General features: G+C 38.4%; 1 protein-coding gene across 4 annotated transcripts in view; it reads right to left on the reverse strand.

Annotated features, from left to right (window-relative positions):
• GMDS (GDP-mannose 4,6-dehydratase) overlaps positions 1-16,163 on the reverse strand; it is a 431,792-nt gene that overhangs the window by 74,463 nt on the left and 341,166 nt on the right. For 2 of the 4 annotated variants that reach the window (XM_086740289.1, XM_086740290.1), the window contains 2 exons: positions 15,588-15,674; positions 7,195-7,313 (listed from right to left, as the gene is read on the reverse strand). In XM_086740289.1, coding sequence (XP_086596415.1) covers positions 7,195-7,313; positions 15,588-15,674 — 206 coding nt within the window. The remainder of the gene's footprint in view (positions 1-7,194; positions 7,314-15,587; positions 15,675-16,163) is intronic. The other 2 variants (XM_086740292.1, XM_086740291.1) reach the window with 1 other exon arrangement.

Consider the following 16,163-nt stretch of genomic DNA (forward strand, 5'->3'; position numbering starts at 1 on the left):
ACAGCTTAAGAAGAAACCTCCACCCGTTTTGCTCAGCCCAGTAATGTGAAAAGTTCACAAGGAAGAAAAAAAAGAACCACAAACTTCACATTGTGAACAAAGTAGCATTTGATAGCCGCACTTCTAATTACTTCTGGCACCTTGGCACACACAGCTGGGGACACCATACTGCTGATAAAAGGGATCGCACAGGGGCCAGCCTGACATCAGGAGCAGACATCCATTTCGTTAACCAACTCCCCTTCGCCTCCTCCTCTAACCACAGAGAAAGGGAAAAAAACCTCACCAAAACCATTCTTAATTTATAGGCAAATTGCAGTCAGAATCATTATCTGGAAAGCTACAGAAAGACCATTGCCTGCTCCACACCGGGGAGCTTCACCCTCTTGCGGAAGCAAAGGATGAGTTTGCTTTCACGGCTGATGGCATCAGCCGTACACCAGAATGCTTTGCACCTGGAGAAGGATGCACAAGACCACATATGTGCTACTGACAAAGTGGGTTTGATGCCCTGTGCACCTACACTTCCACACTGAGTGCCTCACTGTTGGAGAGGAGTGCTTTGGGATTGCTTAGGATGATAGTCATTGTCAACTCCGGTGAATACCACTACTATCACTGACCTCAGAAATTTCCATAAAATTAAGTTCAAATGTATGTGCAAATTTACTTGTTGAAAAGAACTTTTTTACTCTGGATTTACAAAGGAACAGACTGCATTTAATTTAACACTAATTCCGTATCTGCAGATCACTACTGCTGTAATACTTATTACCAGCAGTGATGAATGCTCCTTTTCCTCTTCAGCTCTGGAGATTCCAATTATTTATAATTTTCTATAACTATTCAGTAAGATAGCAAGCTTCAAGCAAAAAAAACATCCACACGTACAGAGGATTTTCTGAGGACAAAAAGCTGGGGTACCCACCCAGTGGGGTGTGAGGTGGGAAGGAAGCAGAGAACTCAGGATAATCGAGGGAGGGGGGGAATAGCACTGCAATGGACCAAATGGTCCGAATGGCTGTAACTGAGAAGCAAACAAAGCAAAGTATATGTATTTTCGAGATGGTAAAGAAATCAACTAAAAATGTAACCTTTCACAAAAGTGTGGATAAATGGAACAAATACATGCATTTAATCCCCTTGCTTGATCTTTGCATAGAAACAGAACATTTTAAAAAATATTCAAAACCACAAGTAGGTACAACTGCTCAGCCTCTTTAAAGAAAATAAAACTATCACATACACATTTTAAATCAAATATATGCCAATAGAAAATATTTTCACAATTGAAAATGAACAATAAGTTAATTAAAAATAAAATTTTAGGAAAATTTTGCTCTTCCTCCACAGCTAACATGAAATACAATTTGTATAGACTTCTTGGATTTGTGGCCTGATTGCTGCTACACAAACAATTAAGACAAAGCACTTCATTCTGTCTTGGCAGTTTATAAACAGCAAAACTGACACCATGTAACAGACCATTAATGTCCTTTGCAGGGAAACTTTAAATATGACTCTTTTTATGTTCCTTTGTCACCAACTCAACCACCAACCTTGCCAGCAGCTCTGATGCATCAAAGCAATCAAGGATATAGGGATTGCTTAACCATGATCTTGTGCTTAAATCTATAGAACAACTATGCTACCATACAGGGATGTACTTAACATTTTTTTAGGATGCTCTGATGAATCAGGTCTTTAGTATTTATTCACTAAAGGAACACAATTAAAGAAATGGTATTACTGTTATTATATTCCCAGCACTGTCAAGTTTCAAAAATCTATATTGTGACACCTCACATTATGAAACTTTAAAACAGAATACATGCTACATTCCCTATTTTTTGGTTTCTTTTTTTTTTTTTTTTTCAGTTCATTTGAAATCTTTTGAAGCTCTTCTCTCTTTAGTCCAAATTGTGAAGGTTGGTTTTGAGAAGAAAAGAAGAAGAATATTAATGCTTCTCTGAAAATCAAAACATTCTGGAAATAATAGTTTTAGTTTCAAGTAAGTTCCGTTACTGTCAACCTGAAACAAAATTATATCAATAATATCTAAAAAAGATGCTTTGATATTTTCAGAATGGAAAAACTTTGGTTTATTTTTCATTCAGAATGGTTTAAAAATTCTTTTTAAATTATTATTTCTTTAAAAGAAGGTTAGAAGAGAAACAAAGCAGTCCAGCTGACCTGAAATCAGATATTTTTCCAAATTCCTTTTGTGAGAATTATACTCATTTCTTTTTTTTTTTTTTTTTTTTTTGGGTGGGGGTAGCTAGGAAAATGTGAAATTTCCCATGAAACACCACATTTAATTCTCACCCAGTCTTTCTATAGGACAAACTCTCATACATCTTATGATGTATGAAATCAGATAATTAAATTGTTACAGTCTTCAAACCTTAATTTGAGTTCTGAAACAGTTATTAGGTCTGCCTACAGATAAAACCTTGTATCAATAACAAAGTAATGAAAGCCTGACCAGCTGGAAGAGTTAATTCTCCAGCTGAGGTGGGTTAAATGTGCCCCTAAGACATATACTCTGCAGTGAGAACAGTGATAAAAGTGGTGCAGACCCAAGACAGGACCCTTGCTCATGTGGGTTCACCCAGGCTAGCATTGTTCACTGACCTGACTGGGTTCCTTTCAACTATCACTCTTCAAAATGCCTCAAATTTCTGCATTAAATTCTGTTCCCTCCCTCCTCATCCGAAAGCTTCTGATTTTCCTGAGCTGTTAAATACAACACATAGCACTGGCCAGCCAGCAATTTTTGGTGGGCAAAAGCCAGACCTAGAAACATCAGCTGTTTTCATGAAGACTTGATGGCTACTCTTCCACGTCCCCACAGCACCATTACTAATGTATTGTTGGCTTTCCATTCTTACAGCAATCCTTCAAATCTCATCTGTTTCTGTAACCCAACCTTCTGTTTTAAGATAAAAAGAAAAAAAAACCCCTCACAAATCAGAAAAACCCTCCTCCCTTAGTTCAATCTCAGTTCAACCTTCACTGTCATCGAAGATGCCACTGCTCCACTTCTGCTAGTAGTTCACCTCATTAGACCTTACAGCTTATCTGCAAACTTCCCCTTTTTAGAGTGATCTTTTATAAGACCAACTAGCATGTTAGTTGAGATAAAATTTGTACATAGAGCCAAACGACTAAAATATTCATTTTTACTGAATTAATTCTGATCTTGGAAGCAATGAATGTTTCTGTAACAAATGTGCATGTATTTTCATATTAATAAAAAACACAATAAATCTTTCCACTGCTCGAACACTTGTGGTTTTTTTTTAGTTTTCTTTTCTTTTTTTTTTTTTTTCCTCTTTTCGTTTTTTCTTTCTACAGTTGCACAGTAGTCTTTGTAGCACTCTGCAAAGAACTGTGAGTGCTGCAGTGGTTTCAGGCTATCTTTGCAATCCTGTTATAATTTAATAAGATTAATGACAGAAAATTAGTCAAGACAAGCGTTTGCCTGTTTCATTTATCGTGCTGTAGTTCAAATTATAGGTGGGAAGTGTTTCCCCCAAGTACTACTTAACTAGTAATAAGTAGAAGGGAAAGTAAAAGAAAAAAAAGTGTAATCCTTATGGGGGAAAATATTTGTAGCTCTGAGGCTTTCCTGTTAGTACAAAGGACTGAATTTGAATGATTCATAGTACTATATAAATATAATTTTAAATTTCTCCCTTGAAAAAGAAATGTTAGAAGAAAAAAAAAAACACACAAGGTAGATAAACCTCTGTATACACTTTACAGTCTGTTTCAGAGAGAGAATCAGTCTTATTGCAGCTGTACATTTCATCAGTTACAAAAATGTAGTCAGATTTGTCTCTCTTATTTTGGCTAGAAGACAGTCCTGACGTTTGCTAATGACTGGCTATGACAGAGTATTATGTTATCTTCTTGGAAAGACTTTTTAGACTGTCTTGGATTTTCAGCTGTATAAGTTAATGTGAATAGTTAGGAAGAGAAAAAAACTATAAAAAAATAAAATAAGTATTTTTAGTTGGTTGATGGGGCAGCCAGGATTGCTTTTCTTCCTGTACTCTACTGCAATATCAATATGTGACAGCTAAGACATTGTTATATTTGCAACTTTCTCTGCCAAAGCACAAAGCAGGGATGGTTAAGTGCTCCTGCAAGCGTGCTGTGTGTTCTCAGATGTGCTATGAGCTCTGCCAGCTGCTGCTTGCCACCACATCCCTCCTGGCCATTTGCTCCATCATTCCATCTGTTTTGAAAGGTGCATTGTACAGCCATACTGAGAAGCTGTGCCATCACTTATAGCAGTGGAAAGGGCTCCTGGAAATTTCTCAGATAAGTTTTTTGAGATTGGAAAATTTTGTAATACCTGCAAACCCTGAAAAAGAAACTCCAAATAACCAAACTTTGAGGAAGGGAGACAGGAAGAAAGCAGCCATCCTCACAGGAACTCATTTAGCAGTTGCACTCTGGTGCGCTGGTTCTTAGGTGCCTCATAAATTGTAAAGAAATGGATTAATGGGACTCACCGGTGTGGTCTCACAATGCTAAAAGGGAGGATTTTGCTGCCAGCCTACTCCCTGAAGAAGATATATTCAAACTGGAGGAGGTGGGAGTAGAAAGCCCTTGGAGGTTTCAGAGAATGTGAGAGGTTACCAACCGCCTGGCCAAGAAGCCAGTGAGGGTAAGGAGAGACTGTGTGTGTGTGCTCCAAAAGCATGGGCTGGGCTGACACCTATACAAATTATGAAGGTTCTTAACAAAACTTTCCAAATCCTGATAAATATTCTACATCTAGTGCAATTTGAAAGATGAACAATTGCTACAGGATGAGTAGCGGGTCTGTTGTGACACTACCCTTGACCACAGCAGCAGGGGGAACTAATGTCTGGTTTATCTGGCTAGAGTGTATCTAAAATGATCAGAATTACACTACTCTCAAAATGATCAGCAACAAAATTATCATTAGCACCTAAAATGCCACCTCAGTCCCGACATGTATTGCTATTTATGTATCACCTGCAAATGACTTAAGGAATTAATAACTTATTCACAGTGAAGAAAATTTTCAGAAAAGCCGTGGGGATTAGCAGCCCAACCCCCATTTCTAAAGTAATTTATGTTCCTAAAATTCCATGTCACTAGATATAATGAGGATTCTTATAAAATTTTTGAAAATTACTTTTAATGATTATTAAAAATATGCAACTATGACTTTGTACACACAAAATACTTGCCCTACCTTATCACTTGGAGTCCTACTGTAAAGTTTCCCTGATAGAGCAACTTATGAGAATTGATTAAATCCAAACACTGAATGCAGTTATCACCAACACCAATGATATGCAGTCCACCATATGGAGCCATATGTGAGCAAAAAGTTAAACAAATGGGACACAAAATTTTGTGTGTTAGGACCAACTAAATCTAAAGTAAGCCTTTAATATCCTCTCTTTAACAGAAGCTATTCATAAAAGTACTTTCACTTTTATTTGTGTAATTGTTGTTCTTTTCTTTAGGTTTTCTCAAGGGTTTAATTTGCTTTTTGAAAAATACATGTTGATTTGTCAGCTTTTCTTGGGAAATGCTGAGACTTCTTAAGCCAACAACAAAGCTGCGAGTTTAATTTTAAACTAATGGATAAATTTATTGACATCAAAAGAATTCAATCAAAAGATGTTGAGAACATCTGCAAATAAAGACATTCAGCTAGGTACTGACCTATATGTTTCAGTTTCTAACATATAGGTACTGACCTATATGTTTCAGTTTCAGGTAATCAAAATTTAAAAAAATAAGTTGCCGGCTTTTGTAAACAACGACAGACAGGGACAAAATAGTTCCAAAAATCACAAGAATTCTTACTTATATGGAGCAACTGAATCCACAACATATTGATATCACTGCTTACTAGGAAGGATTAACTTATGAACACAAGAAGCAAGAGCATAGAAAAAAGGAGAAAAAATAAGAAAGCCAAAGCAATTACACAATTACTAGATCTCCTACTATCTCCCCTTTACCTTCTCAAACCTTGCCACTGTTAAGACATGTGGGGACAATGTGTGATCATACAGGGACATCTCGCTATGAAGAGATGCTAAAAATATGGACAGAGACTTATTCCCAAAACTGAGCTTTTGGGCTAGAAATACTGTTTATACAGTCTCTCTCTCCTCCATCAGATTTTTTTTTTTCCTGGAAGTTGAAGCCAAAAATTGAAACCAGACTAAAAACTCATTGAGGAGAAAATGTTATTACCTCCCCAGCCACCCACTGGCTGTTCAAATAATATTGTATATATCTGTGCACTTCTGCATATTTATTGAATTTGTCAAGTTTTTGTTCCCAAGTAAAACTTATTGGCCCTGTCAAAAGTTCACCAGCTGCACAAGTGACTTTGATGGCCTGAGGAACAGCCCTGGCGCTAGCGTCATGGAAGAGCCTGTGGCTTTCCTCTCCCTTTTCCAGCTGAGATCGGTATGTTGATGCATGGGGCCCAGAGAAGATACAGAAGGAGGGAAATTGAAAAAATAATAAACAATAAAAATATAAATTACAGAAAGCGCTCACCAAGCCATCCTGGTTTTATTATATGGCCTTGAGAAGGAATTTTGTATTTTCAATCAAACTATGTGGAATATGTATTGTAAACATTCTGCACCCACTGCTCAACATTTTTATGGCTTAGTAGGAGAAGGGCTAATAGGAACATAGAGTGGGTCACTACATAATCCGTGTGGTGTGGCTGATGGGCTGTCACATGGAAAGAACAGGGTTGCCAGGTGTCACCTCTTGAGATTGCACAGGATGGGAGCAGGATTGTGGGGATCTGAGAGCGCAAAATAGAGAATCAGGCAGAAAAACCCATTTTGCAGCAGAAGGATGAACAGCACCTAGGTACTAACATCTTTGGAGGGGCATCTGTCCCCCAGGATGGGGAGTGAAAGGAAGAACAGAGAATGAAGATGTGGAATAAAAAATTAAGATGTACCCACCAACATTTTTTCCTTGTGATCTAGATGGCAACACTAGGCAAAACTGCTGTGGCAGTCATTCATGCCCAGAAGATCTTGCACGTTACAAAATTAGAAAGTGAGGGGAAAAAAAGAAGAACACAGAGAAACAATACTCCCACACAGAAAATGCAACAGACTAGAAATGTTCAACCCGTGGCTGCTATCTCACGTTCATACTTACACAATGGTTTTCCCAATGTGCTTAAATGACTTTTCCACAAATTCACGGACACTATGGACCTCACCAGTGGCTATGACAAAGTCCTCGGGCTCATCCGTTTGCAACATTAGCCACATGGCCTGTGGAAAGAAAAACAAAGTCAGACTCAGTGCACATGTAAGTGGCCTCTTTGGTACACGATACTATATTACTGCATTTTTGATTTGGAAATAACTACACATGCCCCACGCTGGGGAAATTAGCACTTTCCTAACATGGTAGCTATTAACCACTTCAGTGCAACTCTGAAAGAAGTTCAATTATTTGGTATTATAGAAAACAATGCTGTATTTGATTTTCAATTTGTTTCACAGCAGGGGTTTCTGCAGGGGAGACTTTAATATGTTTACTTTTGAACACTGAGACTTGGTTAAGTGCTCAAGAGCATGGATTTACTTGTTTAAAGCACTGCATGAATTGACACAGATATGGGTAAAAGAACAAAATTTTGTAATGTTTCAGTCTAGAGTGCTGTTGTCTGTCTGTTATAGAATGATGTCAAACACACTGAATCATGAAAATATGGGTCCTTCTGGCTCTTTCTTCTGTCACATTTGTTTTGGCTAAGTTGAGATTTTAATTGAAAGTTATTAAACAGGTAGTTAAGAATAGTCAACAGTGTATTTGACCAAATTAATCTGGTTTTCCTGCTGAGTATGTGCTGAACGTTACACATTAAAGCACTGTAGCAGAAACTTTTTCTTTTAACAGAGAAAACACTGGTAGAAAAGCAAGACAACAATTAACATCTCTTTCAGAGAACGGTTTGCACAGTAGCAAAAATAGCAACAGGCTTTGAAGCAGAACTTCATGGGGTTGTCAACATATTTACGTTTCAGGGCAGCAGGTTTACTTCCCACAGCAATGTCTTTCACAGAGTCCCCTCCCACAAACAAGTAGCGATGGATGAGCACCATCTCAGAGGGCTGGCCAGCTAAGTCAGCGTGATAGCAGTAAAGCAGATGGAAAAAGAGGCATGCAAAGACACATGTGACTTGTCTGAAGTATTACGGCAGGTACATTTCAATTTTCTGGTGTGCAAGCCACTGCTTTAGCAAATGGACTATTTGCCTACAAGCTGTAGGTGGACAGAATAATTATTACTTTAGATCAATCAAAATGATGTAAACACTTCGTTTCCTTTGGAGAGGAAAAGGGAATACCTGTATGGCATGATCCCCATTTAATAAATAACCAGAAAAGGAAAACAAAATAATTCAACTTTCTCTCCATACAGTAAAAAGGACTGTCATCTTCTCACAGTGTAATCCACAATGCTATTTGCATTGACCTCTTCACATCGGCTTTAAAGAAAACACCTTTAGTAGGTCCCTTGATGGTAGTGGATACTCTGCAAATCAGATTAATAAAAGCTTTGGGACAGCTCAGTTTCTCTGGGTAAATACCACCTGAAATATTCAGTTTTCCCCCCCCTATTCTTAATAAATCAGTGTCCAGCATAGCAAGGTGATACATTCCACTTAAATGGTTCTATTTGCAAATAATTTTTCTTCCCAGTTATTATTTTATGCATCTTCCAAAGTTTTGACAAGGTTTTATTAACATGCTCCTTTTGAACCTTTTTCTTCTTGAACGTGCGTGGAAGGCTAGGTTTTGGGCAACTGCTGTGTGAGTCCTTGACATTAATTGTGCTCTAGGGATATGACCTGCTGGGCAGGACAATGGCAGCAACTTTATTTTTTCTTTCCAGAGTTGAACATCCTAGCCAATGACGCAGAAATACCCAACTGGCTGATGAAACTCCTCTTGTGGGGAGGAGATGTCTTAACTTGTATCTCTCATATGAGCTTTCTTGGAACATAGGGGTTTCCCTGCTGATTTGAGGGTCATTGTAAATCAATTCCTGTTTCTTCATGATTGGACAAGCTTGCAGGATTCACAGTAGTAGCAGCTGCCAGAAAGGTGAAAGGCATATCTAAAATAAATAATTAATAGTTCTGGTTTTCCTAGTTTAGCCCCTGATATCACAGATCTTCAGCTTTCATTAAGCAGCCCAAGCTGAAAATAGCAATCTTCCTCACACAGGAAGGCACTATTTGAGTGAATAAGGATTTCCAAGATTAGACAATCAGTCAGAGTTAGAATTTATAGTGGTTCTCCTCCTGACTTCAGTGGATGTTTGCTGTACATAATGAATTCAAGGTCTTGCCTTTCTTTGTTTCAAGCGTACAGAGCACTGTAGTGTCAGTTACATCTGACGGAGGTGTAACAATCAAACCTCATTTATCGGTAAAAACCATCCCCCTTCCCCAAATGCCATGTAGGTCGACTCAATATGCAATATTAGCATAACGACCTGCTATTTACTAGGCGCTATTGTAAAGCAGTGTTAATAAAGTTTAAGAAGAAGCAGGATCAGACTTATGATAATTTTTTTGCCATCCCTCCACTTTTAAACACCTCAGTATTATAATTCGTTGGGCACAATTTTAGTGTTGGTGCTTATGCTGAGACATTCAACAATCCAGTAAGATTTAAAATATCTACACATTAATTTTATGTATTAATATAAAATAGTATTGGAAGTTTCTCTTTAATCTAAAATGTACACTACATTGAAGGACACAGCCACAAAATACTAACAAAAAAACATTATTTGACAATTGGTCCCACTAAGTTTTATGCATTTGGATGTATCAGCTCTTGTCTACCATTTCAAAGAGCAAGTAATCACTGTCTTAGAAATCCAACTTAAACTGCAGTAAATTTCTAAAGGATCAACTTAGCAATGATCAAACAATGCAGAGTTGCTAAAAGCAATTTTTGCCTCAACTCCTACCAGGAAAGAGTGTTTAGATTAATGATTACTTGAGAATCTATCACTGCTGGTTCTTTTACTTTTTTTTCCTGGCATTCACAGTTGTTGGCACTTACAATTCCTTCAATCAAATCAGGTATGAAAAAAATGAACATGCTAAAATTTACAAAGTAAGCGATAGTTCTGTTTTGCTTGGAGGAAGGCGACAAAATGCTGTTGCTTTGAACAGATCTGAATGAACAGTCTGTAAAAAAATGCAATGGCAAACCAGAAGATAGAAAAATCTTTGAACAAGCTCCGCATTCAAATCTTTATTTCCACAGGTACAGCCCATGACATCCAATGAGGAATCTGTGTACAAGCAGTAGCTATATACTTCCCCTACAGCAAGTGCCAGGAATGCGCTCCCCCTCACATCAGACTAATAAAGGCCCTCGACCTATCAATTTCTAGGCATTTCCTTTAAGAGTTCATATTGTACCAGACTCCGGGCTGAGAATGAGAGGAAAGAGGGAGATACAGCTCCAGGTTTATTTGTCATTACTGAATGGCTTACTGGTTTTAACAGAGGGGAAAAGCTTTGTTTAAATTTCTACTGAAAGTAATTAATGGTTATTGACTGGCAAATGAAGAACAGGTGACACTCTGAATTAGAAGATAAATGATCTCATGTTCTAGCGTGATAATGGGTTAGTAATTGCTACAAAGCCTCAGCCTAGTGCGTCCCATCGTAATGCTAGATCATGTCCAGAACACAAAGGCCTCTGTGTGAGAGGTATTCAGCCGTTCACCTCCCAATACAGCTGCAGAGTGATTTGCTCCATTTATTCTCTGATGGACTGCACAACTGAGGCAAAGTTCACCCATTCTCACCTTCCTGTTCACATGCTGAACCACATGACCCATGACATGGCTCAACTGGGATAAAAACATTGCCCAGCTTTGGCTCTTGGCTATCTTTTAACCGTCACAAGGTCATATATTTTAGGAATGACTCTGGTGCAAGAATGGAGAATTGTAGATTTTCCTGTAATTCTTTGTAAAGGCTTTTTTTTTGGATGGGGTGACAGCAAGTAAAGAAATTACTTGTGTTCAGTCACCTCCTCTTCCTAATTTTTCGCTTGATCCAATTAACAAAATGTGGGCAAAGGCTGAAAAGGAGGAGAATACTACTACAGAAACCATTCAGGCTTCGGTGGTCTTAGAATAAGACTGTTCCTTTAATGGCAAATGTATCAAAACATATTTTTCATACTTGAAGTCTTTTTGGCTCTGGTCTAGTGACTCACAAAGTCTGAAGGCAACACTATGTCGCTTACATTTAAAGACAGAAACCTAACCGGAGAGAGATACGAAGCAAGTCTAGCAAGTGGACACACTTTTATGATTATGTAGACGAGAATATCTGTTCTGCATGCCTGAACTACAGCCTCTGCCAAAATCTTTCCTCTTTCATCTTTTCCCTCTTCCTTTACAGTAGTAAGCACCATTTTCAATCAACATATGCAAAACATGAACACTCCCTGCCCAAATGTCTTTGCTTACATAGTGTTTGCACCTGGGCTAGTGAAGGGGAAAACCCAAGCTGGACTAACAAAATCCTCATATAGGTACGTTCTGGCAATACCACTGCCATTATGGTTGTGATGTCTCTGCTTGTCTCGAGCATTGGGGGTCTGTTGTAGATGTGTTTCACCATTGACTTCCTGTTCAGCATCCCAGTGAGAAAACACTTATTAACTGGGCTGTCATCCATGGATAATAAAGACTTGGTAGTTGAAGTTATGTTTAACTCTATATATTTGATACTTTTCTTTCACTGCCCACACTAGCACTATATATTGTTAAAATGGGCTTGTAATCAAGTATCTACTTATTTAAGTGAAAAAAGAAATACAGGTACAACTTTCTGAGACTTGAAAGTAGAACCAATGATTTCTGCTCTAGAAATAAAGAATGATTTTTCAAGTGAATGAGTAAAGCCTTTTCTTATATCTCATCCAGTGCAAGACCTAAAACAGATATGACTGAACAGACACATAATGTGATAAATGGAAAATGTTCTTGTTGATATTAATTACTATTACTCTGCACTACTACACAGCATTTTTTCCAAGCCCTATACCGTCCAAAAAAATATTTCATACATATTTCTAGGTATTATGCAGAGAACTTCTGACTTCTTTGTATTTGCCACACGTGCATACACAAAAATAAAATAAAATAAAATAAAATGGAATCAGGAATATTTACTCTAGGAGACGGAACAGATAGTCATAGCCTGATGCAGGGTGCATTGTCCATGTGTTTCAGAGACAAAGAAGCAGAGACTGGTGAATGTCTAGCCCTACTTACTTATCACTTGTGGAGGGCATGGGTTACCTCAAGACTGTCAACAATGAGGGAGCAATTTCTGACTAAGTCAGAAAACACTACCACCCAGAGAGACTCAAAAGTACTTAATTACCATTTATAGAAGTCCTGTCTTTACAGTATTCCATACTCTATTGTCTAGAACTGGGCAGAAGAATTCAGTGGGTTGGACATGGTACTCTCTAGTGATCCCAAACCTAGCTATCCTGCTGGGGTCACCACTGAGAAGGAGAATTGAGCATTGTGGGCCAAAGCATGATGAGTCTTTACAGGGATGTGGCAGCAAAGGAGAACCTTCTCCCCCTATGGCAAGCACAAAGGCCTGGCATGACCACTGTTCCTGTGTGCATCATGAGGGACTGTTCCCTTTGTGCCACAAAAGACAGGGCTATTGTATCACCTCCCTCTCTGCATTGTCCCAACTCAACTGCACTGGCATGAAAAGAAGCTGCTCGGCATCTTCTGTGCTATGCGACGTGGGGAGATGTCATGCCCACGCACTTCCTGTCTGCGTGGATATGAAGCAGTTCCAGATGCCATCATCCAGCTCATCCTGACAGAACACAGCTGACTAGCTGTGGTTTCTCAAGCTGCTACAGAAATTACCACAATTGATGATTGTGCCTTAGAAAAGTGAGACTGGGGACATCGACTCAAAGCTCTGAACCCAAACTGACTTCCAGTTTATCTACTTATTTACTTTTGGAGGGGCAAAGAAGGAAGAAGAGGTGCTACGCTGGCTGAGTCATCTACATCACATTGACTTCTGTGACTGTTAAAAGCTTAGGTGTGTATCGGGTGTACCCGGTAGGTATGAGAGTGTGTTATATGAGGAGATTATGTAAAGACACAGCGATACATACATATAATACACAACAGAGGGGAAAAAAATTAATCTCCTTACACACGTTCTGCACCCAATAGGGACGTAGCACACATGGCTGAAAAACACTAATGAAGCTCAAGTGCAGCAGAAAAAGTCTTGTGATCAGAGCAAAGTATAAGCTGTCCCTGCCTGAAAGACAACACAAAAGTGTTGGGCATGATCCCATGCTCCCTGCCACAATGGGAGTTTAGTCTAAGTAATGACTATTGCTTTAGTACTTGTTTCTGACGATGTTATAAGGCAAGGCAAGCACAACAGGGAGACTCTTGCCAAAGAAAACCACAGGGATGTGCTGGCAGGCATGTTGATACTCCCAATAAGCCAGTGACAGCAGGAATATGGGATTATGCATAATCAATGTACTCCTATGCTTTTTCTTTTTCCCTGAAATACAACCCTTCTTGTTCTGTTAATCCAAAAGTAAGGGTGCACACCCAGTAAGCAAGAACCTTGCTGCACTGTTAGAGTTTGCATTTAAAAGGCAAATGACTGAGGTCATCGTCTATCATTGCAACATGAGTGACACTTTTCATAAGCTCAACCCTGTCTCAAAACCTACAGCAAAAGAGGTGCTGCCCAAGAAGTTCAGGACACATGCCTCTTCCTTTCCCTTGAAGAGTCATCATGCTGTTTTCTCAGAACATAAAAAATCACAGCATCGATGCAAGATCTGTTGCTCAAGGAACCTCCATTCATGGAAAAACCCTTCTGAACACCATTTAAGTATCTATCAGGTCTCATCAGCTTAAATACATTTTGATATGCTTCTTCCTTAACAGTGTAATGCTGAACATAAGGACCCCAGTGTCTGTGTACAAAGCTTTTCCTTTAGCCTTGTCCTTTCTACTCATGCAGAGGAGACACTGAGTGCCCATGACATGGCAGCTGCTTCCATTCAGAAGAGCGACATTTGCAAACCATAGACAGTTACACCACCGACAGAAAAGGTACAAAATGAGAACAGATTTGAGAAGAAAACATTTTCCTCTGAGAGAAAAACCACATCATTTGATAAAAAACAATGGAAAATTTAGATTAAGAATCCCAAGAAAGTAAACTAACAACAAAAATTGCTTTTACTGAAACACATATTAGAAGTCTTTTAGGCTACAGTTACAGAGATGATATGTCACAACTCATTTTATAAAATTTCTCACAGATTTTCAAAGTTACAGTTGATAAAATCTTATGGTTTGCTATAGATGTGAACTTGTTCAGAGTTGAACTATGTTCAGATCCATGATTTTTTTTTTTCTTTCAAGTTATGTTAAGTTTCTTTCAAGGGTATGGTTCATATATTTAAAGATAATAATCCAACAATTATAAAGTTACTAAGATAATAAAATACCAAATAATCTTTGTGGAGCATCTTGAATGAAAACAATATCAATGTCTTCTGAAACAAAAGCCCTCACATCTGTAGGAAATACTGTCTAACTTTTCTCTTGTAAGCAGATAGGCCAATTGTTTTACAGATCTCAGTGAGGACTCGTGAAACTTTAGTAGGCAGTTTTATTAATAAAAACCACAAGAATTATAATCCAGATAAACCTTAAAGGTCAACCTTCCTTGTTAACGCAACGCGATGTTTCTCACATGCACCTCAGTCGAACACAAAGTTCCCATTGTGTTATCAAAAACTAGATTACTGCTTTTTTTTTTCTTCTGTCACTGAGTGTCAAAATATTGTTCTTTCAATCCATGGAAGTATTTGTATACAGTTTTATAACTGATCTTCTGTTTCTAGCTGAAAGCAAGAAAGAAACAGTAAAGCTGCTTGTTGGGAAACCTCACCAACAACGAAAATTAATATAGTCCTTTTTTCCTGCCAAAAAATTTGAACAGATTTCTAAGTCCACAATGGTTTGTTTATTCTTCAAATGGTTAAATTGGAAGTGACATGTGTGACACAAAGTAATTTAAATGAAAAGATACAGAAAGGATGCATATATGCTCTGTTTCTTTCGTTTTAATTTTGGAGGATATTGTCGCAATTGGTAACAAAGAGGTGCCGTAAATTCTATTTAAGAAAAAAGGGAAAGAAATTCAAAGCTAAACAGAGAAAAATGAGAGAAATTTTAATTTCAGAAAGTACATGCGAGTTTTAACCACTCAGATTTATATTACGTAGACATGACTATAGAACAAATACGTTTCCCAGGCTCCACCTAGTAGATGATTCTGAAAGATATTTGACACCGTTCCCCCTCCCTTTTTTCCCCTTCCAGAATTAATTTTCCCTGCTATTTTTATATGAATGAAAGACAAAACACCTCTTCACAAAGCAGCAGACTCCCATTTGACAGGATTACTCACCGCTAAAGCAAAGGTTGTACCCAGGTTGTGGTGAGGGCAGAGAAGCCTTAGGGACCCATGCCAGGAAGGACTGGTTGGGGCCATGATCTAACCACAAGAAAACAGATTAGGCTTTCAAGTCGAGTACTGGCATGTTTACTGGAGCAAAGCAATCAGCCCTAAAATAATGATCACAACACAGATATTGATCATAAAATGTTTACAGCACAACATTTGACTACAAAAAGATCCTGGTTCATGCTTCTGACACCTGTTTGCCTCCTGTTTGTTTCCTGGATTGCTCAGACATTCGTAGCATGACCTACAGAGCAGAGTACTACTGATCTCCACACAATCAAAAACGTTGTTATCTTTACCATGATTCAGGCAATTACTTTCTCTCTCCAAACCTTCTTTTCCTTTCCTCCCATTTGGAGGAATTACCCTTACCTCTTGAGCTTGCTAGCCTCTCCACTCAAGGTTTATAGGTCTGCAGGGACCTGCCCAGTGCCTATCCAGAAAAGGGTCCAGACTCAGGTTAAACCACTAGCATGACCGTAAAAAAGTGCTTAAAAGTAGCAGAGAACTGCCAGAGCA

The sequence above is a fragment of the Chlamydotis macqueenii genome, chromosome 2 (assembly GCF_036417535.1).
Source record: "Chlamydotis macqueenii isolate bChlMac1 chromosome 2, bChlMac1.mat, whole genome shotgun sequence".
NCBI classification, from domain to species: Eukaryota; Metazoa; Chordata; class Aves; order Otidiformes; family Otididae; genus Chlamydotis; species Chlamydotis macqueenii.